This window comes from Ambystoma mexicanum, chromosome 5p (genome assembly GCF_040938575.1).
Source record: "Ambystoma mexicanum isolate Mex_15411 chromosome 5p, UKY_AmexF1_1, whole genome shotgun sequence".
NCBI lineage: Eukaryota > Metazoa > Chordata > Amphibia > Caudata > Ambystomatidae > Ambystoma > Ambystoma mexicanum.
This window is the reverse complement of record NC_090930.1, coordinates 303,225,828-303,252,348: the sequence shown is the minus strand read 5'-3', so window position 1 is coordinate 303,252,348 and position 26,521 is coordinate 303,225,828. Positions and strand designations below refer to the sequence as shown.

General features: G+C 45.5%; 1 protein-coding gene across 1 annotated transcript in view; it reads left to right on the top strand.

The window, feature by feature from the left end:
- VMA21 (vacuolar ATPase assembly factor VMA21) overlaps positions 1 to 26,521 on the top strand; it is a 158,301-nt gene that overhangs the window by 42,322 nt on the left and 89,458 nt on the right. The window contains exon 2 of the mRNA XM_069612737.1: positions 890 to 999. Within this exon, the coding sequence (XP_069468838.1) occupies positions 890 to 999 (110 nt within the window). The remainder of the gene's footprint in view (positions 1 to 889; positions 1,000 to 26,521) is intronic.

Below are 26,521 nucleotides of genomic sequence, written 5' to 3'. Positions count from 1 at the left end.
AGTAAATATCTCCAGTTGGCCAACCTAATCTCCTGGGACTTTAAGCATTCCCCATCAGAAACATATGCTGGGCCAAACAGAAATTAGTTTGTCGTCTTTCCTGGAAGAATCGGCACAGCCAGTATTGGCAAAGCTACATTGGAACACCAATTTGGCCATGCAGATTTAAACATTAATGTAATCCCTGTTAAATCTATGACTTTAACACTTAAGAAATTTTCAATTGGCATTTAGTTCAATTGGCATTTATAAGTGCACAACTTTTATATTTAACATTATTTCACATGCTATGAAACTCACAGCATGTTATCTTGCATGTACATTACGATCCTTCATTTGAAAACACAGATTGTATAGTTTTAAAATGAATATTTCTTAATTGCAGCTAGTTTTTATTTGTTTTTTTTTTTTTTTTGGTTGCAATTCTGACACACGTTTGAAATCTGCACTGATTTTATTTCTCACATCTATTTCTCTCATTATATGAAGGGTATGTTATTGATTAGATGCCATGCTGCTTTGGACGTCGACTCCATATTTCTCGTTTGCAGTAGAGTCCTGTAAAGTATTTTGTGTCCATGCAGTAAGGTACCAAATATTTTTTTTTTTTATTTAAAAAAAAAAAGTTGTGTAGTTTTCAGCATCCACATTTTCAGATACTGGTAGAATATGCATCATATGACGAGTTGTCAAACGGGCAAGAAGGTGAACTACCTGCATTTTTACAGGTACACCTTTTCGTGGTAATTGAACAAAAACACACGTGTTTAAGGAAGCAAGGTACCATTCTGCATCTCTTGCTTTATATGCAGCTAATATCATTTCTTTGTTATACCCTAACATTTTAAAAACTTTTTGGTCTAATTACTTTTTTTATTTTTTCTTTCAGAAATGATGCTTCATTGGTGTCTACACTGAAGACCCTTTTATTCTTCACTGTTTTAATGATAGTAGTTCCTATCGGGCTATATTTCGCTTCAAAAGTGTATGTATTTGAAGGTAAGTGATTGTACAGCTGATTTTGTTAACCTCCTGAAGATTGTAATTTTATTTGCTGAGAAGCTTGAGTAGTTGATAGCCTTGAATTACAAAAGTCTGTCAAACACAGGTAATATTGTGAGACCAATGAATGAGCTTCTGTCGCGTACAAAGGAATATTTCCACTAAGGGATGCCAAAGACTGTAGGTTGACTACTGGTAAAGGTTCCTTTAGCTGTTGCTTATCTTTCATTATAGTTATGTAACAAATTTCCATGCGCAAAAATAGTCTTTGAGAACCGGTAACTGTTTTCTTCTATAGGCAAGAGATGCATTTTGCAGTGGATCAAGGTCCCAGGACTATACCCAGCCTATAGTCCAGGTCTGATTTACCAGTGTTATTTCCCTATCTTTGATCCAGGCATTTAAAGTTGTTGAACAGTTGATCTCTCTGCATAAGGTTTATGCAACAAAAGGTCTAATGACTCGGATCAGTTTGCTATATTCCTGCTTTAGCAACAGTGGTAGTCCCCAGTGGGTGATAAGTGTAGTGACATCCCATTATTACTGAGGGAGTCTCATGTAAAGCAAGTGCTGTCTGTTAATATGAATAGTTTTACAGTGACAAATTGCAAGTTCCTGGCTTCCAACAGTATATCTGTTGATGTTTGAAATGCTTGTCCTGGCGTTGGCATTTTCTTTTTATTGATTTCTATTTTAAAGACTAACGGCCAATAAAATGATTCTAAAAGCTGTGGTCAAGCAACAGAAAGAGTAACGGCATTTTTGTGTCGAGGGCTGTGAAGGTAACCGTAAGATTGGGCACGCCATTTTGTGTTTGCTGCCATCTGATTCTGCTATTTGTGTCTGGCGGAAGTTAAAAATAGAACCCTAATCCTACTTTACTTTTTCACAAAAGCCCTTATACAAACACTTACAACTTTAGAATTAAACCATGTCTGGAGGTAGTTATGGCTTGACCTCCAGTAAAGCCCAGCTTCATTATGCAAGAATCGACACGACACATCAAAAAGCAAAACAGTCAAGTAACTCTGACAAATGTATCATGCAAGTAGGGTTAAAACTGTAACCATTTTATAGTATTAAGAATTGGGACTTTTTCTTTTTTTTTTTTTTTCTTTTTATAAACTCCTTCTTTAGGGGTTCATTGATGTCCATGGGATGAGTGATCACAAGTTCATCCTCCCTCCCCCTGGATACTGTGGCATTGATTTAAACATTTAGGATCCAGAAAAAGGAAATGCAGAACAAACTGTACATTTTACAACATTGATGCTTCATTAAAATAGGCATTTATTGCTAGTAAAATTACAAAAATAAATTACTGATCTACTTAAATCACTCCATATACAAAACAAACTTCCTACTGTGAGGATTCATTCATTTAATTAGGTATTTCTTTCAGGAACACTGCTGTGATAATCTGATATCTGGAATGGACACTGATTTTGTTCTTCACAATAAATATAGGCAGATGGATAAGACTAAATTTGACTTTGCAACTTTTTACTAGCGGTGTAGCAGCTTTGAGTAAGTATTCGACTGAATTCCAGCTGACAAATGGCAATTCAGCTCCAGCTGAATAATTTGCCTTCTCATTTTAATCAACACAGAGCGGCAGATATTATGTGCAAATAGCAAAAAGGAATGGAGTTAAATGTTGTCTGAAAGCATTACTGGTTAAATATTGTAGAAGATTAAAGTGCACATCTTTTGTATATTGGTTGGTAGGGGTAGTGGGATTAGTTGATGGGTGAGCATGGTTTGTTGCCATGGGAAATGCCTATGGAGAGACTTGGAATTCATTGGCCATAAGGGGAGTGTGTGTCTGTCTGTGTGTGTGTGTGTGTGTGTGTGTGTGTGTGTGTGTGGCTTCTGAATAGGACAAAATTAACAAGCTATGCTCTGTTGGTGAAATTGTAAGTAATGCAGGATGTTTGGAAATCGGATGACTTGCTAAAAGGAGGCTGCCTTTAGGTAAATGGTGCTGAGGATCGGTTTGTTACTGGTCAGCGCAAGATGCAGCTGACCTATCCCAACCCATATTGCTTATTGTGAAATCTCTTGATTAATATTTACTAGTCTGTAGCATCAGGAATAGTATGCAAAGAGAACGTTTTGTGGGGCACTGTATCTAGAGGTATTGTGGACAAGGAGGGCTGAAAAGTGAGAGACTGGAAGTGGGCATTGATTGAGATTTAATGGAATTGCTAGACTGCACAACGGGCAATTGCGTGTTTCGAGCTTGCAGGGTTTGGGCACGTTTAGTCACAATTCAGACTTTCATATGTGTGATTAGCCTCCCTCCAACCTTATTTGCCTTTAAGGGAGCATCCCCTCCCAGGTTCGATGAGTGATGGAGGGAGTCCCCTCTTGAAAAATGGTAGGGGGAGATGAAGTATTTATTCATAACTAGCTGTCCCCGTCCACGCGTTGCTGTGGCTCAGTCTGGTTAAATGGAAAAGAAAGAAAAGAGTGCGCACGTTTCTAATGTTTAATTTCACAATGCTTGTGGGTAGTTTTTAATGGCTCTGGTGGTTCTCCAAGTTGAGGCAGTTTTAATTTTCCCAGCGGCACAACACGTTCCTTTTTTGTTTCTCCATTAAATTTCAGAGCCTTACAGTAAGGACACACTTCAGTCATGGTGCCGATGAGAACATGCCAGCTCAAACTACATCAGCTGGGTTGTACCGGAATGCAAGGCGATTCTGATTGCTGAGCACGGAGTTGTTTAGCGCTGATCTGCTGTTTCTCGTTGACATCTTTCAGCCACTCTCAGCCTGTTGCGTTCATTCTGCTGAGAACGAAGCAGATCTGAAGCTGCAGAAGGAGATAGCCGTGCTCGCAACCGTGCATCCTAAAGTCTGGCTGCACGTCGCACTGCTGCTTCCTCGGCACATATTTGAGCCATTCTAAATCGGAAACATTGAAATGGAATCGTAAAATATTTAGTATAGCGTATGTTGCTTTTACGTCCAACAGATGGCGCTGTTTTTCAGAAAAAGCATGTTTTTACCGGTCACAGGTGTGACCTCTATGCGTAGTAGGTATATAAAAACATGCGCCTGTTCAAATGCAACATTGTGCCAAAATTTCAAAGCAATCAATGAACTTTCGGAGATTTAAGATTTTTTACAAACTAACATTTACATTTTTATTTATATAGATTCATTTATAAAAATCATACGGAAAGCAATGCATTCTTGGCACAAACGCGTACAGAATTTATCATTGATATCAGAGCGCAGGGCATTGGTCCTTTACAATAGGGTGAGGGAATGTGACTTGAAGACCAGATGTTGCAGGGGAAGTTGGAAACCTAAACCAAGGATGAGGATGTTGAGTAAGAATTGGTGCAGTCACACTGTGTGAATCTACACACCACTTATCTGCTTGGTATTAGGCAACCCACCTTTTGGTATAGGTCTGTACTACACTTGGTAGTGTGACTGATCAGCCAGCCTTATCTCAAGAGGGGTAAATGTGAGCTCTAGAGCTGTAGCATTGAAATTCGCCAATACCAGTATCCAAATAGCACTTGCACTCAAGATTTTCTAGTGAAATAATTCTTTTATGGTCTGTTTTAAATAAGCATTCTTTAAAACGGGCAATGTGCAACAATAAAAAATACACTTCAAAATACTTTCTCAGAATAAAGGTAAAGTAAGTAGATAATCTTTAGAGCTGCTTCATGCAAACTTCCTACACCCTGGGGTGACTTCACTAACTACGACAGTAATGGCATTTATGTCACTTTTGTACTTTGTAAATTCTGAGGTTGGTAGAAGGGAAAGGTTAGAGGAAGGAAAAAGGTTAAACAGGTTTCTTAGAGCATGTGAGCACTTTAAATCTTCCAATGAAGTCCTGATAAAAACCTTTCCGAGCAATATTATTTAAAAACCAAGGACAGTAAGAATCAAAGTCAATGGAATAGAAGAGTTCTGCAGCGAGCCAGGACAGCCAAAGTCAATTAGAGCGAAGTCTATGGAGCTGAGGCACTTCTTAGATAGTCAGGTACATGTGAGCTGTAGAGCTGTGTGCAAATGAAATCTGTTAATACAAGTGGCCAAGTAACACTTAAGGTTTCAGTTATTTAATTATTATTTATTAATGTGATACAGTTTTGTACAAAATGTAAAAAACTTTTCCCATAATTACATTAAACAATTAAAATGTAGAAGAGTATTCAATATACAGGATATATAAAACCATTGTAAACATAAGATTCACCACAAATCAATCGATCAAGGCAGAGAAAGATAAACAAATCAAATCCTTAATAGAACCTGATACAAGACATAGGGCAATCCTTATACTCCTATCAGTGTGGCTAATTATCTTCCATATTAACATTGTGCAGCCGTTTGCTAAAGGTAAAATCCTTTGTACGTCTGGGTGGCCACCCTTGTACTTGTTTTCAAATAAGTGGTGGCCTCACGCCACACCTGGAAAAGTGCTAGGTGCAGTTTGGGGTTTAAGGTATTAACACACTGATTCCAAAAATCTGAGTGTTCGATAAATTCAGTGTCATGAACAAACTCCTTCAGATATTTCATATACTTTGTTTTCAACCTATGACATTTCGTTAATACGTGACATGCCGTCTCCGGCTCAGTCGAAAGTTCACATATCCTACAATACCTTTCTGTTGCAGCCAAACCCATCGCTGAACCTTGGGCTGTCAAAACTGGTAAGTAATTGAAGCGTAAAAGTAGTATGAAACGCCTCAATTGTTCGGACGGGCAAAGATTTAGGTATGGCTGTGGCTTCATATAGGTATAGAGTATAAACGTGATGAAACTATAGCTTTTCAGGCTTCTGAGGTGGGTAAAATTACTCTGCCAATCCCACAGATTTAAGCGACTACGCATGCGGGTAATCGGATGTTCATTTTCCCTGCCCCACTCCGGGGCCCAACTGATTTCTTCAATCAGAATGTTGGTCTGGGTTTCTGGTTTTACCTGTCTACCCGCAATAGTGTCCTCTTTGATGGTCATGAGGAGCCTATTTGTAGGTTTGTTGTTAAGCCTGCTGTAAAAGTCCATCCTTTTCCTCAGAACCATAGCCTTGAGGGAGGAAATACCTAACTCTAGCCTAATCATGGCCATAGGGATGCATTGGGGGAGACCGAGAACTTTTCTCCAAAACTTCCCCTCCACGAGTTGTAGCCATCCTAGATTCATATTAATCGGGGACGCTAATCCATACGTAACCATAGGAGCCAGGCATTGCAAATATAACTGGTGTGCAGCCCAGATTGAGAAGCCACTGCTCGCACGTAAATTTATATATTAATGCTGTAAGTTGTTCTACGTTCCTGAATACACGTGTGGTAATTTCCTTTGTCAAACTCTACACCTAGGTATTTATACGAGGAAGTGTATTCAATTTCAATTGGGCCCACCATCATACGAGGCCTGGCAACCCTTCCTGCAGTATATAATACCAATTTGGTTTTGCTGTGGTTAATGATGAGTTCATTGGATTCTGCATATCGCCATAACTGGTTTGTTGACCTTAGTATTCCACTAAACGTGTGATCTAGTATCACCAGGTCATCCGCATAGCCAGTATGCGACAATGGTAGGAGCTTATTTTAGGGGGACAGTTGTTAATCCCCAAAAAGCATTTAGGCACGTCCGACACAAATGGGTTATATAAGATGGGGGGCCGTCACACATTCCTGTTTTACCCCTCGCATCAGAGAGATGGGTTTAGTCACCGCACCCCGATTATCCAACCTAACTTGTACAGTGTTGTTAGTGTGTAGTAGCTCAAGATAATCTAGCAGAGGCTCAGGGCAGCCCAGTTTCCTCAATTTTTCCCATAAAAGGGAAAGATTTACTGAATCTAAGGCGGCCCTGAAATCTACATTAACTGCATATAGTGGTGGATTAGCGTGTACCAGGGCCTTATTTCTTAGTGTATTCATAATAAATAAATTATGTGAGGTGGAATAGCCAGCCCTGAAGCCACATTGAAATTGGTCCAAGATACCTGCCACCTCAGTCCATTTTTGTAATTCATTGAGAATGAGAGCAGCAAACATCTTCCCGGAACAATCCAACATAGATAACAGCCGATAGTTCTCTGGTTCGGTCCTGCTACCTTTTTTAAAAACTGGTATGAGGATGGCCGCCTGCCAAGATATTGGTATACAACCTTGAAACATGATTTTATCAAACACAATTTTAAGTAGATTGGCCCAGAAGGAAGGGTTGTTTCTCATCACCACGTTTGAGAGGCCATTTGGTCCTGGAGCTCGTGAGGTGTTTAGTTCCTTAATTCTGCATTATAGGTCCTCAATGGAGACCTGAAAGGGGGGAGTAAGGGGTTTTGAAAAGGTGGGAGAGTAGATCTTATTGCTGATCCCAGCGTTTCGCTTTTCCAGGTGGGAAATCCATTTGTCACAGCCAATGAGATTCACCATATTAATGGTCTTCTTACCTTTCACCTCCCGCGGAAGTTCTTAGTACATAAAGATCTAACTGTGAACTGCCATCTCTCCAAATTCCTATGTCTTTTGTGTATTTTTAGCCATTTTTGATAAGCAGCATGTCTATATCTGTCGGGTGTAGGCCCTTTCTGATGGCACGGATATGATCTCTGAGCTTACGTTTCCTGTCTCTGATGGCACGGTCATAGATTGCCTCTTGCGGCACCTTTCCTGCCATCAACCGCATTTTGCAGGAACCGTGCAGACAGGAGAAGTTGCTGATCCATCCTTCTATTTGTTCAAGTGACATCTGTGTGAATAGCTTAGCCCCATTCACCCGATGCCTTAGATGCCTTCAGCAACTTTTTGCCGACCAGGATATGCGATTTAAAGAGTGGTTAATTGTAAGCTCACCTAAGTTGGACCATTCCCTCCCTCGGAATGCAAGATCCCAAATTTAATATCAGGGGTTCGTGATCGCTCCATTCACATTCCCTCACCACCATATCATCAACAATAGTTGCAATCTCAGCACTCGTAAAGATATAGTCGAGAGTGCTCCCACTCCTCCCATTCTTCCAAGTAAATTTTGCAGGTCTATCACTTCTTGTTCTGCCATTGATTATTTCAAGGTCCCAGCAGTCGAAGAAGCCACTCCAGGATTCCCCCTCGTTATCGGTGTTTACCTGTTTCCAGTGGCTGTTACTGGCTAGATTCCGGTTATTAGTAGTGCCCCCCCCACAATTTATCCGGCAATTTAAATCTCCAGCAACAATGACAAAATATTTATCATTTGTTAACCTCCAATTACTCAGAAGATCATGTAAGGCATATGTATGTGGTCTCTATATTTTGCCCCCGGGGGGGTTATATATGTTTATTAGCAGTGTTTCTTCCCAAGCATCTCTTATTCTAAGGGACATGGCTGCAGCACATATGACTGCTCTCCACTGGAATCATTTTACTTTTAATTTTATTTGACACACCAATAGCTAAACCCACATAGGGGCGCCCCCTTGTTCCTTTCTTAGCCAGGGTGTGGTAGATTGAGTAACCATCCATGGCCGTAGGCTGCAACAGCCAAGTCTCTTGCAACCAAATAATAGGGTGGCTATTAATGAGTGCCAGGGATCCCTTATCAGTAAGAAAATGTTGGTGACCGTGAGTATTCCACCTTAGTAAGGAATAATCTCATGGTTGTTGTAAGACCATTGGTAGTGAGTCAGCCAACCATTTCAAAGTATTTTGTATGTCCGTCATCTGAACTTTCTTCCCCAATGGTTGGGCAGGTCTACCACCATTAATCTTGGATGGAACATGATCACCTCTTGGGAGGTGGGGGGTCTTCCTTCTCTTTACTGGTGCCCACCTCTATCCCAACCCGCATAAGGCTTTTTTTGTAAGATCGAATCAGTTTGGCCGATGCCATGACACAACAATGGAGGGCTGTAACATTAGGGTTACATACTGTGAGTGGTTCCACAAAAGAAAAGTCTTCAGAGCGTATAACACGTAACTGTGGGATCAGATGTAGTTTTGCCAAGACCTCAGATATTGTCAGTCACTTGTCCCTTTTCTTCCGATTTAAGTTTTTAATAATGCAGATTTTACTTGCGTTGGGGTTCTCAATATCCGTTACCTCCATGGAATCATGATGTTCATCTTCCTCGGTTCTCACGTTCCCGGATAGGGTAGAGCATTTTGAAGAATCATCAATCGAATTAATTGAGAGATCAGATTCTGGATCTTCTAGGATCGTGCTGGTAGCTTCCTGTGGTATGTCTGGAATAATCCAGCTCGTTAAGGTCCCTGCACCCTTATTTGCGCACTTCTTTGTTTTCCGGCCCCTTATTTTAGCTTTTTTGGATCGAACGATAGGAGCATTAGTGGCTGGTAAGGGGGAAGCTATCTCAACCGCCACATTTTTTGCGGCCTCTCGTCTTAGTTGTCGACGTTGTTTTTTAGTTAAAGGTGCTTCCACAGCGATCTCCTTAGGTTCCACAAAGTTTTCCACTTCAAGCGGGGCCACTGGGTCCCGATTTCCCCCTTCAGTGTCTGCAATTTTTGCGGTATTTGATCCATACTTTCAATAGGGTTAGGGAGCCCTAGCTGGATTATAGAATTGGTATGGATCTTCCCACACAGCTTTAAAAGGATTTTCAGGGCAAATTGGGGCTTGTAATTCAACGATTGCTGCATTATTTAAACTCTCTGTAACGTTGCCCGGTCCTCTATCGGTATGTTCAAATTCTTCAGTGTCAATATAAAGATTTGGAGAAGCCGATAATCGCCCTGCAGTTGGTGCTACGGGTGAAATGGGGGTAGGGTGTATAGAATGGATGCCTGACAGGTTTGAGGTAGAGTTGCCTGTTTGTTTAGGGCTAAGTGGGACCAAGGATCTGTTGATCATTATGAGCCTCATTCAAGATTTGTGCTTCTACCACTATTGGGGTATCCTTTCGAGGGGTAAAAGGTTTGTTGAAAGAGGCCATTGATTTTTGGATTGACGGACACAGGTCAAGAAGTGAGTTGTTATCAATGTCATTAAAATTAGTAGAATCAAGAGCCTCACTGTTATGTGGGGGTGCTGAATTGTAGTCATCAATTGTCGATTTATCAGTAAAAGAAGATACTTTGGTGCTATTTTTCCCAAACATAGCCGGGATCGTGCCTTTCTCAGGAGCACCATCTGCTCCATTTTGTTTGTCCTTCTTGGAGCTTTTAGATGGTAGTTTGTCCGTTTTCCCAGCATTGCCTTTACGCAAATCGTACCGGGCTTTGACAGGCTTTGGTTTAGCCATTTTGCTAGGATTGCCCTTTATCCGTACTATTCCTCACTGTAAGCAATCAAATTTTGAGGGGTAGTGTATTACACACTATTATGCTCTCACCTGTGTAAAGACCACGCCTACTCAATGCGCTGTAATGCTCCAATGGGGCATAGAAGAATCCGGGGGATCAAAGAGGGAGGCCCCTGCAGTCTCCCAAACGGAAATTCGCACCTCCAGCACGTAACAGCCGCAAGGGTGGTTCACTCTGGCCTTTGTAGATGGTGAAAATGACGTGATAGATCACTTGTGCAGGACAGGCCCCGCCTCCTCCAGGAAGCACACGGCCACCAGCAAGAGCCCCTTGTCGGCTGGCAATGCTGGCCTTTGAAGTGATGCCAACCAACGTTTTCTCGAAGATTGGTTTTCAGGTAACACACACCTTAATTGGCATCAATTTTTCAATAAGTGTCTTTAAAAAGGCAATTCATGTAACCATGTAAATATACTTTTCAGAATCAAGACAAGTTTAGTGCATAATCTTTGGATATGCTTCATTACATAATTCCTACACCCAGAGGCGACTTCAATCACAAGGACATTAATGGCACTTATATCTCACACTAGTTATACTTTGCAGATTCAGAGGTTGCTGAAAGGTTTAATGAAGGAAGAAGGTTAAACAGCTTCTCAGTATATGTGAGGGAACTTAAATCTTCCAATGAAATCGAGACAAGCCTTTCCTAGCCGTAACAGTCTAAAACAAGTTACCACCTACGAGGGCAAACCATCAATGGGCTAGAAGAGTCTGCAGGGAGCTAGGACAGTCCAAGTCAATTTGAAACGGTCTATGGAGCGGAGGGACTTCTTAGATAAAGACTTGCACAAAGTTGGAGAGTTTGTTGAAAAATCACTTGTAGGGTTCAAAGCTGTTAAGCCTGTGAGAAAGAGATCAACTCCATAAGTAACCCACTGCTAATCTCAACTGGCAAAAGCACAGCGACAAGATGAGGTAAGAACCCCACGTCTAAACTGTACTTCTGGGTTGAAGAAGAGTGGTCCAGCTGGATTCTGTCTTGCTACAGTAGTGCAGACCCTGTGTTTCTGAGCCTCAGTCATGGGGACAAGGACGACGTCTGGAGGGCTCCTGTGGCGGTACTTGGGGAGGTCGTCGGCAGCTATGGGCTCTTTTTGTTTCAGCAGCACTTCACGGTTTCAGCGCCTGGTAAACAGCACCACCGTGGATCTCAGATACTGGCTGGGCTTCCTTCGCTCCTTGGTCCTGCACTCTGGTGAGGGGACTCGAGCTTTGGTCGTCCTGCTTCTGGACGGTCCTTGGACTCCCGGAGCTTCTAGCTGGATTTCTGGCATTGCACTCGACTACAGATTACTCGACCGCTGGCACTTGGTTCTTGCAGCAATGAAGAAGTACCGCCGGTTGTGGAACATTGTCCAGTGGAGGTCGTCTCAGGGTTAGTTGGTCCCACTAACCCCAGGGAACAAGTCGTCCCTTCTGGAGCATTGGAGTTTCAGCACAGCAGCAGGGCTTCACCGGCAATTCAAAAGTCCAGGAGGATGCAGCTAGCTTCCTCCCAGTGGTCGACTCTAGTCCAAAAACCCTTGCCTTTTAACCAGGTTGCTCCCATTCATGCACTGCCTAGGCTGTCAATCACACAGCAGGGTGGCTGTCCTGGTCACATTCCTAGAGACATAGGACTGAGTTACGGGACCCTCCCCTCACTTCCTGTCCTTCAGAAACCCGCTGAAGCCCGACAAAGACAAAGCAAACAAAGGGCTCAAATCTGCCTCAACGCACACCCAGGAAAGACCTCCCAAACGAAAAATGGTGAAAAAAGAAAATCTGGGGGCGGGGGGACGGGGGAGGTGGCGTTTTGACTTTTGCCAAGATGGTCACCCATGGGCGCGCTGTACTGCATTTGAGGGTTCAGCCTGCGGTAGAAAAGTACAATGGTAGGAAAAATAAACCACTGCCACCCGCCATTTAAAGTAGTGAGGGTAACATAAAATGTTACATGAGAAGGGGCTACAAAGCCCACCCCCCCCTTTACCCCTTTGCACTTCACATAAGATGGTGTGTGCTGGACATACAAAGAGAAAAGGTAAGTAATGTGAATTTCACCTTACTTTTCTTGGAAACAGTAGCTCACACTGGAAAATGTATTTAAACCTTGTGAGAAATCTAAAGGATTGCTCTGTGACACTGCACTGAATGTGCTGTATGTCTACATACAAAAGTAGATGCCTATGGAGTTTGTCAGACTCCAAAACAGTGGAAACACGTAATCTGAATCGGGTCAAAACAAATGAGAGAGTGAGAAAAAGGACTCACTTACTCCAGGGTTAAAGTCCTAAAGTGCAGCAAAAGAGCTGGGGGTCTCTAAGGTTGAAGGGAATTGGCACAGAAATGAGAATTCTCTCTAACAGACGACAGAACTGAACAGAATTAAATCGGAACAGGTTGGTGGGCGGAAGTGCTGAATTAAGGATGGATGGATGGATGGATGGATGGATGGATGGATGGATGGATGGATGGATGGATGAGGGAAAAGTGCTGTACGGTTGTCCATGAAGGGTAGGGAGAGAGGAAAACTGGGGGGGGGGGTGTGCAGTACCATAGTGCTAGTAAACAAATTGTTCAGGTTGGATTTGTATAGTTGGACTAGTATGGAGAGGCAGATCATTCCGGGTTAGGGGAATGAGGAGAGGAAGCGAAAACGAGCGGGAGCTCATGGGGACCGAGTGGTGGCAAGGTGAGCTGAGGATGATCATAACAGCTGAGGAGGAGAGTAGGGAGTGACATGAGCAGATAGCTAGGAAATGCAGGGAGAGTCCATGGATGGTTTTGAAGAGGAGACCGGCACAGTAGATTAAGGAGGTAATTGGCTGTTTAGCAGTATTGGAAGCAAGAAGACAGATTTTTGTGATAGTGAGGAGGTAGAGTTTGGCTGCAGTGGCAGATTTGGATCGAGTTAGTTGTGTGGTGGGTTCAAGATGACACCAAGGTAACATGCGGAGGCAGAGTAAGGAAGGTAGTCTGAGAAAAGAGGGGTAGAGCAAGAGAGCCTGCTTGGCCGCAAAGTAGTGAACTTCAGTCTTGATGGAGTGTTAGCATGAGGGAGTGAGACGCAATCCAATATTTGATGGCAGAGAGACAGTTTGACATTTTTGATATCTGCTAGGAGTGAAAGGAGAAGACGGGAGTGTTGGCGGTGAAGAGCTGATGGGAGAAGTCAAAATAATAATAATTTGGCACTTATATAGCGCTACAAACCCTCAGGAAAAGAGATGATCTGGGCACCAGGAGCTGATGAATAGAGGGTGAAGAGAAGTGGACCAAGGATAGACCCTTGGGGAGCTCCAACAGTAAGGCGGGTGAGGCAAGACGGCTGCCAGACACTTTAAGGTGCCCTGGAGCAAAGTATGAAACAAGCCAAGCAAGGGCATTTTCTGATACCAAGGAGAGAGAATGTAGAACAAAGGTCAGAATGGTAGACCACATCAAAGGCAGCAGAGGGGGGGGCAAAGAATAGATAATGTTTGCATGCCGAGCGGAAGATATGAAGTTGCTGACATTGAAGGGGATCTATAATGGTATATTGCAGAGGTCTGATGCCTGATTGAGGAGTCCTGAAGGTTGTGAGTATTGACAAACTCAGTGAGTCGATTGAATATTACTTGCTCTAGGATTTGGAATTGTGTGGTAGAAGAGAGACTGGGCGAAAGGTGGCCGGACATTTAGGTTCTAGATCAGGTTTCCCAAGTAGAGGAATGACAGTCTTATAGGATTAGTGAAAAGTGGATTTGTCAAACATTGAAGAGGAAAGCAAGATGTGGGGCAACACTGGGAGCTATTTGTCGCGCTCTGAAACACTTGTGTATGAGCGCGATACAAATAAAAATATCATATGTGCTGAATGTTTGGTGACACTGGGGGCACAGGAAGGGTTAGCCTTGAGGAGTAGGTCAAGAATTGCATCAGGGTTGATGGAGGCAAAGGAAGACAAAGAAGCGGTAGAGGAGGTAAGGAGTGGTGGAGAAAAGTGAGCTGGAGGAGTGGATAGAAGGTAAGTAGTGAGAGCATTGTAAACCTGTAGACCTTTAAGAAGAGACTAAGATAGACTACCCCTTTCTCAATCCGCTGTATATCTGGCAGGCTTTCACACAAATGTTGGTTGCTTGATTAGTCCCAACACATTTATCATGTCAAAGTATATATTTAAAAATTGTATTCATACAAAAAAATTCTTCATACGGATAAAAATAAGTTAAGAAAAAATGTATTTATTCAACTACTTTCTCAGTGTACTGTTCACTTGGATTGTGGGGTGGATGGGACATAAACATATGTGCACAATTTATGACTAATCAAGCAACCAACATTTGTGTGAAAGCCTGCCCGATATACAGCAGATTGAGAGAGGGGTAGTCTATCTTCGTCTCTTTTCGCTTTGTGCACCCTCCCAGTCAAAGTCCGAACCCCCCCCCCAACACACACCCCCTAAACCAAAAAATTGGTAACCACCCACATGATACCACAACATTTAAGAAGTACAGAGAACATTTACAGAAGGAGTACAGGAGATGGAGGTGAGAGAATTGAGACATTTGGAGGCGTCTAGGTTTGGAGGATTGAGGCAAAATGAGAGGGCGAGAGAAGGCACATTTGGCGGAGTCGAGAGTAGAGGAATAGTTTTGAAGAGCAGCGCAATCGAGTTTGAGATCAGAGGAGTCTTAACTTTGCCAAGTGTGAAGATTTTTCTGCATTGCTTGCAGGGTGCAGATGAGGGGTGTAATCCAGGGCCTGGGAGGATTTAGTAGTGATTGTAGTAAGTGGGTACTGAGAGGAGAAGGGAGCATAAAGAACACTGTTAACGTTGGTGAATGCTTCCTCAGTGGATGGAAAGGAGAGTTCAGTGTAGGAGAGAAAATGGTGTAGGTCAGAGAGGTAGTCCGTTTGGAGGAGGGAAAACTTAGTAGTACATAGAGAAATAAGCAGGCGTGGAGTTAAAGGCAAAGATGGGCGAAGGGGCATTGGAGATATTACATGTTTAGAGGAGATGAGAATAAGGGAGTTTCCTTTTGAATTGGTGGGCAGAGGAGGGGGGACAGAAGAGGGTGACTGGTTAAGTAAAAGAGTTAGTTGATAGAGCAGCAGAGGGGGGAGGGGTTGAAATCACCAATGAGGTGATTGAGAGGGGAAGAGTCAATTATTGAGGAGATGTGATCGAACTGACCTATTGGACCAGGTGACCGGTAGCTGGAGATATGTATGCCATAGGAGGAAGTGATTGTGGAGATGGTATATTCAGATGAGGTAGAATTAATGGGTAATGGGGGAGTAGGAGAGATGGAAAGTTTGGATGATGAAAACGGTCCTACACCGCCACCCCTGTCAGTGGGGCTGGGAGAGCGAGCAAATGTGTAGGCAGGGTAATGAAGGGAAGCAAGGGTTGCAGAGTCCAAGATCCAGGTTTCAATAAGGGTAAAAGGTCCAGTGAAGGAGAATGGAAGAAGGCAGAGGTAAAGGAGGTTTTATTGCAGACTGTGCATGCCAAAAGTAATAGTGACTTGTAGAAGCATAGCATCGTTGAGTCTGAGAAATAGTCGCTTGGGGTAGATGCAAGAATAGGAACTGTAATGGAAGTTGGGGTTGGAGTAGATTTTAGGAATAGAGTAGTGGAGCAAGAAGAGAGGTGGCGTCGAGAAGAAGAGATGATGGGCTTGGAAAGAGTTCAGATGGTCCTTGGTGGAGGCAAGTGAAGGGAGGAGTGGAAGGGAAAGGAAGAGAGCATCTTGTGAAGTGCATGGTGTAGGTGAAGCTGAGAAGCAATAACAAGTTCTTGTAGACAAGAAGCAGGGGAAAAAAAGGCTCATGGGCAAAGATGCTGGTCAACAGCTCGTTTTTAACCTTCACTGTGATGCCCTTCACTGGGATGCCCCTGGCTGGACAGCCTTAGGAATTTCACACTCTTGTCAAGTGATCACTTAGTCAATGATCGATTGGTCTCTGATTTATGTCCCTGGTGTTGCAGGGATAAGGTGATTACTTCCTCACTGGTGTTTCTGTAAGCAGTCTCTTGTGTACTTCGACTGGAGATTGGAATGAGCCTAGATGGCCGCAGGAAATGACGTCAAGAATCCAAGATGACCATTGGAAGTGAAGTTCCAGACTGAAAGTGAAGCCAAAAACCGAACATTCACCTCCAGTGTATCCTTGAATTTTGACCTACGTGTGTGGACCAAAACCATTGATCCATTTCTTTGTGAGCTGGAAGCAAGGTTTGAAATTCCGCAATCCACCTTAGCTACTTTGCAACTCACAAGAGATTGCAACACGTCCGATTTGCAATGGCAGTTGCAAATTGCAGTATTCATTTTGTTCATTGCAACAAAGTGCTTTGCATTTGTGTAGCTTGCGCTGGTTTTGTGTATGCAACATCCTTCAATACACATTCTCCCTGTTTTTTTTGGTAATCCTTTTTTCAGGCTTGTATGCGTTAAATGTGATGATGAACACACACATATAAATGAAACCTGCAAACCCATTTCAAATTGCTCTTTAATTTCTTTTTAAAGTGTGGTTTTTCAAGTGTAGAACCTGATTTGATGATAAAACCTTATTTGGCTGCAGCTGAATACTTGGTGAACTAGTCAGCCGAATATTAAGTGTGCCATTTGTTACATTTCTACATTTTAGTAACCTTTTTGAAATATTGATACACATTTGAAAATGGCAAATGTTACTACTTTGCCCATTTCACTTAGAAAAAAAAGTAGGCTTTGTGCATTAAGAAAACATTGTAAACTGCACTTGGCATACCACCAGGGGGCTAGTGAAGGCTCGTTACCGTACATCCTGACCTGTGATGAGTGTTTCACCATTTTCCTGAGCTCCCACTCTTATTTAAAGATTCAAAGTTATTTATTTGGTTGCTGGGACATCTTGTGCTTGTTGCTGCCTCACAGCCTGTGGGTTTCAGTCCCTCTATTTCCATGCTCCCTCCTGCATCCCTCCCCGGCCCTGATGGCCATTCAGCCTTAAGTGATCCCAGTAGGGCAGTCCCAGTGCACGTTGTCGCCGCCCCCCCCCCCCCCAACACCCCACTCCCTTCGGCGAAGGGCCCCACAGCAAAAGACAGCTTGTACAGAAGCAGCTCCAGATTGTGTGAGCTGGGGAAACAGGAAGCCCACAGCAGTCGACCTGCTTCAACGGACAAAGTGCAGTACGAACTGGGGGTGGGGCAGAAATCGCTGCACCCCATTAAACTGACCCACCCCGCTTATTACTCAAAGCTCACCACCCATAAGTATCTAGGTGAACTGTATTGATGAGCCACCTCATCTCTTTAGGAAAGTCGAATCTGGGTGCTTGACAGTGCCTATCCTTCAACTGAAATGCCGGTTTGTTTTTTTTAAACTTTATTTATAGTGCTTGACATTACAACAAGAAAAGCGGTGTGTGTATATATATATATATATATATATCTTGACATAACATATGGCAGGTGCATCCAGAACGGTAGCAGTCATACAGAGCCAAATGGGCCAAGTGATGGCCCCAACACCCGAGTTAATGGAGGATAAGGTAGGCAAGTTAAACTGCTACAGGAGCTGAGGGGGACAGGTCGCTGGTATCCTCATCAGTATCGGCAGACAATGAGGCGCTGTAGGAGCGGAATGGGGTCCAGAAGTTCCTGAGTCGAGACACTAACGGTTGCTGGGAAGTCCAGCACTCTTGTGTATCCGAGGCCCAGGTTACGACCCGAAGCCACTGAGTGTACGTGGGAGTCCTGGGTCGAAGCCAGAGTATTGGTATGCAATGGGTTGCTTGTATTGTACACAGCCCTGCCAATTTCCTAGAGTCTTGCTCAAGATGGGGGAATTCATGAAATAGACAAGCCTGTGGAGATGTAGTAACAGTGTAATCCAATATCGCATACATTATAGTACATAACTCTTTCCAGAACAGGGAAAGGCGCAAACTGGACCAGATCATATGGATATATCCTGCATCATCAGAACCACGTCTTGGACATGTGGGGGGTGGGTGGTCCTTCGACATACGGTGTGGCCTGAGTGGTGTGTAGTGGAAAATATGGAGTACCTTAAATTGGATCAGCTTGAAACGGGAGTTAAATGAGACTTCGTGAATGCGGGCACACAGGTGTTTCTAAGTTTAGCTAAAGGGGTAGGGGGGGGTACCTCTTGTCTGTAGTAGGAGACCATCCTTGTGAAAGTTGTTGTATTCATGATTTCGGATATTATTGGGTCAGCCGAGGGGATTGCAGGAAAGTCCGGGCATCTGTTATTGAATGAGCGGCAAAGGCCTGCATAGTGTTACCAACGAGAAGGCCTCCCACGCATGGACTCCGGTGAATCTGGCCACTCAATGAAGATACCTTGGTCAAAGGCATCCCGGATAGTCCGGAGACCCGCGGCGTCCCAGTCCTGTGTTGTTGAGGGGTTTACGCGTGGCGATTCTGGAAGAAAGTTCCAGAGGGGGAGGTCGCCAAGGAGGGGGCGCTGGGTATTCGCCTGCTTCCACAACATATTCAAGGCTAGTGATATGGAGCCAACAGGATCCAATGACTTGAATTTGGTACAGTGAGATGGGAGAACTAGAGGGCGAATATCGCAACCCTTTACAGCCAGGCGTTCAAGCCTGGCATTTGGCGGAGGATCCAAGGATAGAAACCAATGAGATGCGTAATGGGCTTAAGCAGCTATCCAGTACCTTTCGAAAGTTAGTTGCCCCAAAACTACCCAACGGCATGGGGGTGGACAGTGTTTCCAGCTTCAGGCGGACCATGCTGGAGTGCCAAAGGAATGTATTAATGGTTCGGGTCGGAGTCTTAAAGAAGTTGCGGCCTGGCCACAGGGGGAACATTCAAAAACCTATACAGGAGCTGTGGGAGAACAATCATTTTGAGATTGCCGATCCTGCCCGTTAGAGAGATCGGGAAGGAGGGCCAGCCCGAACATTTCCGAGCGAGGGTGATCAGATCATGCCTGAAATTGGCCTTGTATAAGGAGTGAGGCTGGCGCGCGACCACCACTCCCAGGTAGGTAATCTCGGATTGGGACCAAGCAAACCCCAATAGTTCCAGGAAGGGGGCGGGGGGTAGTGGCATCTGTCAGTGGAAATAATATAAATTTAGAGCAGTTCAACTTGTGGCCTGATCTCGCCAAAGCGAACAACATCTATCATCAGAGGTGGGTTGTGTGCAGGAGAACGAATAAAGAGAAGCACATCGGCCACATACAGGGAGATAACTTCAGGTGGGCCCACCAGTCTCAAACCTCTGTGTGCATGCATCTGACTCATCCTGTCAGCCAGGGGTTCAATGGCTATAGCAAATATCAGTGGAGAGAAGGCGCAGCCCTGTCTTGTACCCCTGGCTATTCGGATTAAGCCGAGCACCGGTACTCAGTGCGGACCCTGGCAACGGGTGAAGAATACAAGAGTGTAACCCAGGATCGAAAACAGGGTCCAAAGTTATTCTTCCCGAAGACCTGCTAGAGATAGTTCCAGGAGACTGAGTCTAATGCTTTTTGCATGTCAAGAGTATCCGCAACTGCCTGGGTACTTGGGTCAACCCGAGCAAGGAGGTTGAACAAACATAAGTTAAGAGAGGTGGAGCGCCTGGGGATAAACCCTGCCTGTTCCGGGCTAGTCTAAGGGCCAGTACCTTGGGGTAGATCTTGAAATCAGTTAATAAGAGAAAGGGGGTGGTATGAGCCAAATTGCGTGGGGGGGGGTTACCTGTTTTAAGTAATACAGAGATTATGGCCTCTCTGAGGGAGCGGGGGGGGGAGAACTCCTAACTCGCAAGATTCCTCCCACAGGACCAGTAGCTGTGGTACCAGGCAGGACTTATAGTTTTTATAAAGCTTGACAGGGAGACAGTCGGAACCAAGGGTCTTTCCAGAGGCCAGGGTGTCGGTAGCCTTTGAAATTTCCTCAGATGTGATCGGGAGGTCAAGAGTATCCCTGGTCTCAGAAGAAAGGATGGAGAGGGGGAGGGAATCCAAAAACTCCTCAATGTTGGCCTCCGGGACACTGTCCGTATTGGAATAAAGGGTTTCATAGAAGGATTGGAATTCTGCATTAATGTCGTGTGACGATAAGGCTAGAGTACCATCAGTCCTTGTTATAGCCTGAATGTGGGGTGAACCATTTTTGTGGCGGAGAAACCTAGCCAGGGCGCTACCAGGGCGGTCACCCTCCCCGTATCTACGGGCGAACTGGGGATCGTCCAGGAACTTCCGTTTCCGGTCTGTGTGAGCGCGGAATGTATCCAGCTCTGCACCAATATCAGAAAGGTTGCATGGGGAGTGGGAGGATGCATATTGGTTCTCCAGGAGAGTGAGTCGAGATTCGCTCTCCCTAATGTCCCTCCGGAACTCTGAGAATCACAGCTTCTTTAGAGATTGCAACACTCCTGATATAAGTTTTAAACTATTCACAGAGGGTTGCTTGCATTTTGATTGATCCTGCATTCAATGTAAAGAAGTCATCTATGGCGGCCCCAAGCTTGGTTTCAAAGGCAATATCTAGCAAAGAATGCGATTTCAGCCTCCAAGAGCGAGCCCCTGGGTTATCCGCACTCCAACTCAGTGAAGTGTTACTGGAGAATGGTCCGAGGATGGACATGTGTGTAATGGTTCTAATTGGTATATCCTAGGTGATCCATCTATCAATGAGGGAGTGGGAGTTGTGCACTGATGAGTAAAAGGAGAAGGAACAAGAGTTGGGATGGATCAGTCTTCAGGCATCGGACACTGCCAGTTGGGCCTGAACTTCTATGATGGCCCTAGCAGCCCTGTATAGCTGGCGAGGTCTAGAGCCAGATCTGTCAAGGCGTGCGTCCAAGATGGTATTGAAGTCCCCACCCCAGAGGATAGGCACTAGAGGAAACCCAGATAGTAAGGAGGCCAGGTGGGTATAGAACTCTGGATCATCTGTTGGGCCCGTTTAAGTTAAGTAATACAACCTCTCTATCCATCAGGTCCCCAAAGAACAAAACGGACCGTCCCAGGGCGGGTCGGGTCAATATACACTGCTTTATGTTGAAATTTAAGGCTTTTGTGTGTATCAGAATCACGACCCCACGGTTCTGTGTAGAATAGTCGGTGTAAAACCGCTGGGGGCCCCATGCTCTGACAAATCTCACATCTGTCAGTGCGGGCATGTGTCTCTTTCAGGACTAGCAGATTAACCTTGTGCCGTTCGACGTATAGCTGCAATTTTGCACATTTCGGAGTAGTTGCCCAGCCTCCTCACATTCCAGCTCATGCAGACCACGCTATTAGCCATTTGGGTAGAGAGTGAGTGTCAAACAATAGCAGCTGCTTTCGATTTGGTGGATCACACAATCCTGTGTAACCACCTTGACACAGCGGCACACTTCTCCAAAGATGCCATAAATTGGATTAGATCTTTCCTAAGTGGAAGAACAATGAGGGTCTTCTCGTCATCAGCAGCAGCAGATCCCATACCTATCACCTGTGGCGTGCCACAGGGATCCTGCGTCTTGCCCATACTGTACAATATATTTACCAAGCCCCTTTTCGATTATCTGGACCATCTTGGTATCACCTACAGGAACTATGCAGATGATACTCCGATTCTCCTCCCACTTACAGGGGATTATGACAAGGATTTGGCCTTGGTGAATAAAGTGTATATCATCCAGGCATGGATGGCCATACATGGTCTATGCCTGAATGATGATAAAAAACAAACTTATCTTGGGTACCCCCCCACTAACCTAAAAAATTAGGAGCGAACTACTCCTCCTTCACAATTGACAGCAACCTCATCAAGGTACGCCAAGAGGTAAAAACACTAGGCTTACCTTATCCTTCTCCAAACAGGTCAACACACTAGCGTCTTCCATGGCGTCCACATGTAAACTTATCAGAACGGGTAGGCCATTTCTTTCAAACAATAGTTGTACCATCCTAGCCAGAGCCCTCATTCTGTCCCGGTTGGATTATTGTAATGCCCTTTACATAGGCGCCAATAAACCCATCATCACAAGAATCCAAACCCTAGAAAACAATGCCCTTAGAGCGGCCTTGGGTATCTCCAGAGGAGAGCACATTGCTGAGAGTAGACGACAGAACTGGCTCCGGACAAATGACAAAATTCTTCTCAAAACTGCCTTGCTTACCCATAAATCTCTCAACAATGCCGCACCTATCTACCTCTCTGAGAGATTCCACAAAAAGACATCTCTAAGACCAACCAGAACAGTAAACGGGGACTGCTTGTCCATCCCCAGATTCAAATTGTCCACGATTGGAGGTAATAGCTTCCCTGTTAAAGCGGCCAAACAATGGAACTCCCTGCCTCCTACACTGAGAGTAGACCAGTCCTACCAGAATTTCAGAACAAAGATTATCCTTTGGTTAAAATCCACGGATCATTAACCGGCACTATGCACGATCCATGCTTGTGTAACTAAAATACATCAAGAATACCTACCTGCTATCCCTACGACGACAATTTCATCTTTGTGCACAATACCGGTAATATCTGTATATCCTGCCTTTGTAATTAATGTATTTCGTTATGATTCTCTGTTACCAAGTTTCGCATATTCGTGTAACTGCTGCTCCCCACCTCTACACGTAGTGGCGGATGGTGGGGAAAACTGAAACGGTCCACCGTAGAATGTTATGGGACAGTGATTCATGAGATCAAACACCAACAGGAGCCATGCATGAAGTTGGGAGCGCGGCCGTGGTAAAGCCACACCGTTCAGGCTATGAGGGAGGGAGACACCCGACTGGGGTAAGATGGAAGTGTTCTAGGCGCAGGTGCCGAGAAGTGAGACGGGTGCATGTGTGGTTCACCAGTCGGAGCAAATCGGGCTGCTAGACCTATAGGGTCATCACTAACCCCACCAGAATGGGTGGTCCCCCCACATATGGCAGACTAGCAAAAGACAGTGGCTTGTCTGGGGAGACTTTGGTCCGCTAAGTGTGGGCTCTGTCCAGCAGCCCGCCAATCCCAAAGTACTGTTGCAGCTTTGTGAGCGGCTCTGGAGCAATATAGTTGTGATGTGCACATCAGACGGGAAATGCAATGTGGTTCTCCCAGTGATGGTGTTGCCAAGGGCTCTGCCAGTAGCAGCATTTCTGGTGGTTCAGTATCTACCTGAGGGCCAGCGCCTTGGGGAAAATCACGGTGGGCACATTCGGTTCCAGGGGGGGGGGGGTTAGCACAAGAGTAGTGGGCTGACCGGGTCTAGCGGTCCAGAAGGGTCAGCGTCTGCATCCGGACCCAAATTGGATAAAGTGGGTGCATTGATGTATGGGCATCACAGCGCCCCCTCCTCCCGCACTTCCCAACCCCCTCCCCCGCAGTTGTATTCAGATAGAACAAGTGTTAGTTACAACGGGGGCACCGGAGGTGACAGAGGCTATGGGACCCGTACCTGGTATGATGAAGTGACAGCCAGCGTATCACCTTGCTCACTCTGCGAGTATCGGTATGGGCTCTGTGAAAGCCTGCTGAGTGATGTTAGACCCCACCTAGGAAGGGTCCAGTTAAGGCTGCAAAGGTCTTCTCCGGTCTCCCAGCCGAAGTTGGGGTTGCAGCGATGATCCTCGAGTGCAGCTGAGGGCTATGCGAGGAGCTGACTGGCTGACTGGGGGTAGGAGTACGGAGGTGGAGGTGGAGGCTGCGCGTGAATCCAGGGTACGTGAATTACATTTAAGGTGGTGTGTGGTCACATGCGTCCATCCAGACAAGGTATTGGTGAGTGGGCACATCGCTGAGTGGAAAGCCTGTGTCAAGGTATGAAGTGTGCGGGCTCCCAGGAGGCAGCTCCAGGATGACTCCACGGGACAATTGGGGGTGGGGGGCAGAGGGGGCAGCAAGATCCGGCAGCTGTCCGCCGGTCCAGCAGCACGCCAGAGAGGCCCGCTGCACCGTCCCTTGGGTTGTGTCTCGGCCTGTGAAGAAAGTTGCCGGAGGGATAGAGTTGCGTCCCTCCGGTTCCCTCAGAATGAAGAGGCCGGATCGTTGTTACGGCCGTGGGCCAGAGCAGTACCAGCAGGATTTTCAGGGTCTCTGGGGTGCCAGAGATGTAGAGCTCTCGGGTCCGAGGAGCGTGGGATCAGTGCTGGACAATGTAGGGGCTCCATCCCAGAGCCGCGTCCCGGTAGTGTGGAGTTGGCAGCGTCCCACGGAGGGGAGGACACCGCTGCAAGATGGTCCAGCGGTAGATCTTATCACAGGGTGGAGGGTAGAGTGCCTGCCGCAACAATACCGCAGTCTGGAACCCATCCACAGGGTGCGCAGTCCCAGGCAGCAAACGTCCCTCCAGGCCTGAAGCCACATTGCTCAAGTTTGAAGTCTGTCTCCCATGGAGGTGCAGAGCGGATCGCCAAGTTGTCCCCAGGTGGTCTCCTTCAGGCAGCAATTTCTCGACGGCTGCCTCCTCCAGGGGGATGCCGATCAGCCAGTACGTGCAGAAGGCTGCCGGGAACCCTCTGGGTTTCCTTAGATAGCAGCAGCACCACAGCAAAATTATAGGCTAGGATCTTCCTCAACACAGAGCTGCTCATTCAGGCAGCCATCCACGCTGTTCTTGCACCCCCCCCAACTTCCCCCCCCCCCCCGTCCCCAATCCCTCTCCCCCTTCTGAGGTGTTACCGGCCTAGATTCCTGTGTGCCTTCTACTGTGTGAACCCTCCTCTCTGGTGTATCCCGAGTTTTGCGGCTCTGAGCTGTGCTTCTTTTTCCATCTCTCTCCTTTTCTTACTAGCACCCTCTATAGTGCTCAATTTCTCGCATCTTTTCCAATTGCTACTCTATATCCCATCTGTCTCGCTAAGTCTGGAAGGAAAACAGTTCAAGAAGAATATCCTGGTCTCCAACACAGGCCTACCCTTTGCTGATAACTACATTGGCGCTTCCTCCAGACAGACTTTCACCAACATCCTCTGTCGTTCCCTCTCCCTCTCCAGACCTATGGTCTGTTCTCTCTCCTTTCTCCTCCTCTACGATTAATGACAGCATCCGATTGGAGGTCCTCCTGGCCTTCTTCCAGTCCTCCATAGCCTCATTAATGCAGATCACACCCCAGCACTGCTGCCTGCCTTATCGGTCATTCGGCCCATGAAGCGAGTGTCAGTTGCCACCTTGGCGTACAATTTCTCTGCTCTTCGTTCTCCGGTGGCTGACTTCCACTCTGACACAGCCCTCGCCAGCCTGCATAGTTCTATCTCCAACACTCTGGACATCCTTGCCCTGAGGATCTGTTTGAAGCCTACCTTCAAGTGCAACTATTGAAATGACTCCGGCCTGGCCACCCTGAAACATGTGTAAAGAAAGGCACACTATCGAACGGTGAAGACTGACACAAGTGATCACAGTTCAAGGGTGTTTATTAAACTTCATTGCGTTGGTAGAACGCCTATCTAAACAACCTAAATCGAAGGATGGGAGCAAGCTCACAAATATCAAATAATAACACAGTCCTAGTGGAGCCTTTTGTCAAAATAAAAGGGCCTATACTAATAAACCTATTGCCAATCCTTACTTTTAAATTCAAAAGGGTGTGGGGCAATTGTGTATGCAAAAAGGAAAGTGTTCAAGAAATAAGATATCATGATAGTTGAGCAGTTGGCTTCCCTTCCCCACGTTTTCAGCACGGGACAAGGCGGCATGTTGAGCTGCACACACTCTGGCTCCTTGGCCATAAGGAAATTGTTCAAAACACAGGTCTTGGGACCTTCTGCCAAAGTGTCTCTTCTATTAAGTCTTACTGCAGAGGGCCTGGCGTAACAAAGATCAAAGTTCTTCTCAGGATTTTCACATGCACAAGTTCACGATTCCAATGTTCATCATGGGTCTCCCTCCTTTTAGGCTTGGACGCCCCCCCTAATTATCATCACAATGTTTACTCTTGGTCCCCACCCCCCCGCCCCCTGTTTGGGCTCGGACCATGGATTCCCCACCCCGTTTTGGCTCGGATCATGGATCTCACTCGTTAGGGCTCGGACCCCTTTTTACTTTCTAAGTTTTCCTCTTGATATCAAAGTCAAAGACTTTCTAATGTTTGATGGGTTTTGCTTAAACCGCCGCTGGACCACTTTGATTCACTCACACAATGTTTGTATCAGTCTTTTACTTTAGTTTCTCACTTCCTAGCATCTATCTAGCTCTCTCCAGCTCTTCTCCCCCGCCCTCTCTCGCCCCTTGTTGGCCAGCTCTCCCCCAGTCCGATTTTATGAATGTGTCTCCCAAACAGGTGCTCCCCTGCGCTTCCAGATCTATCAT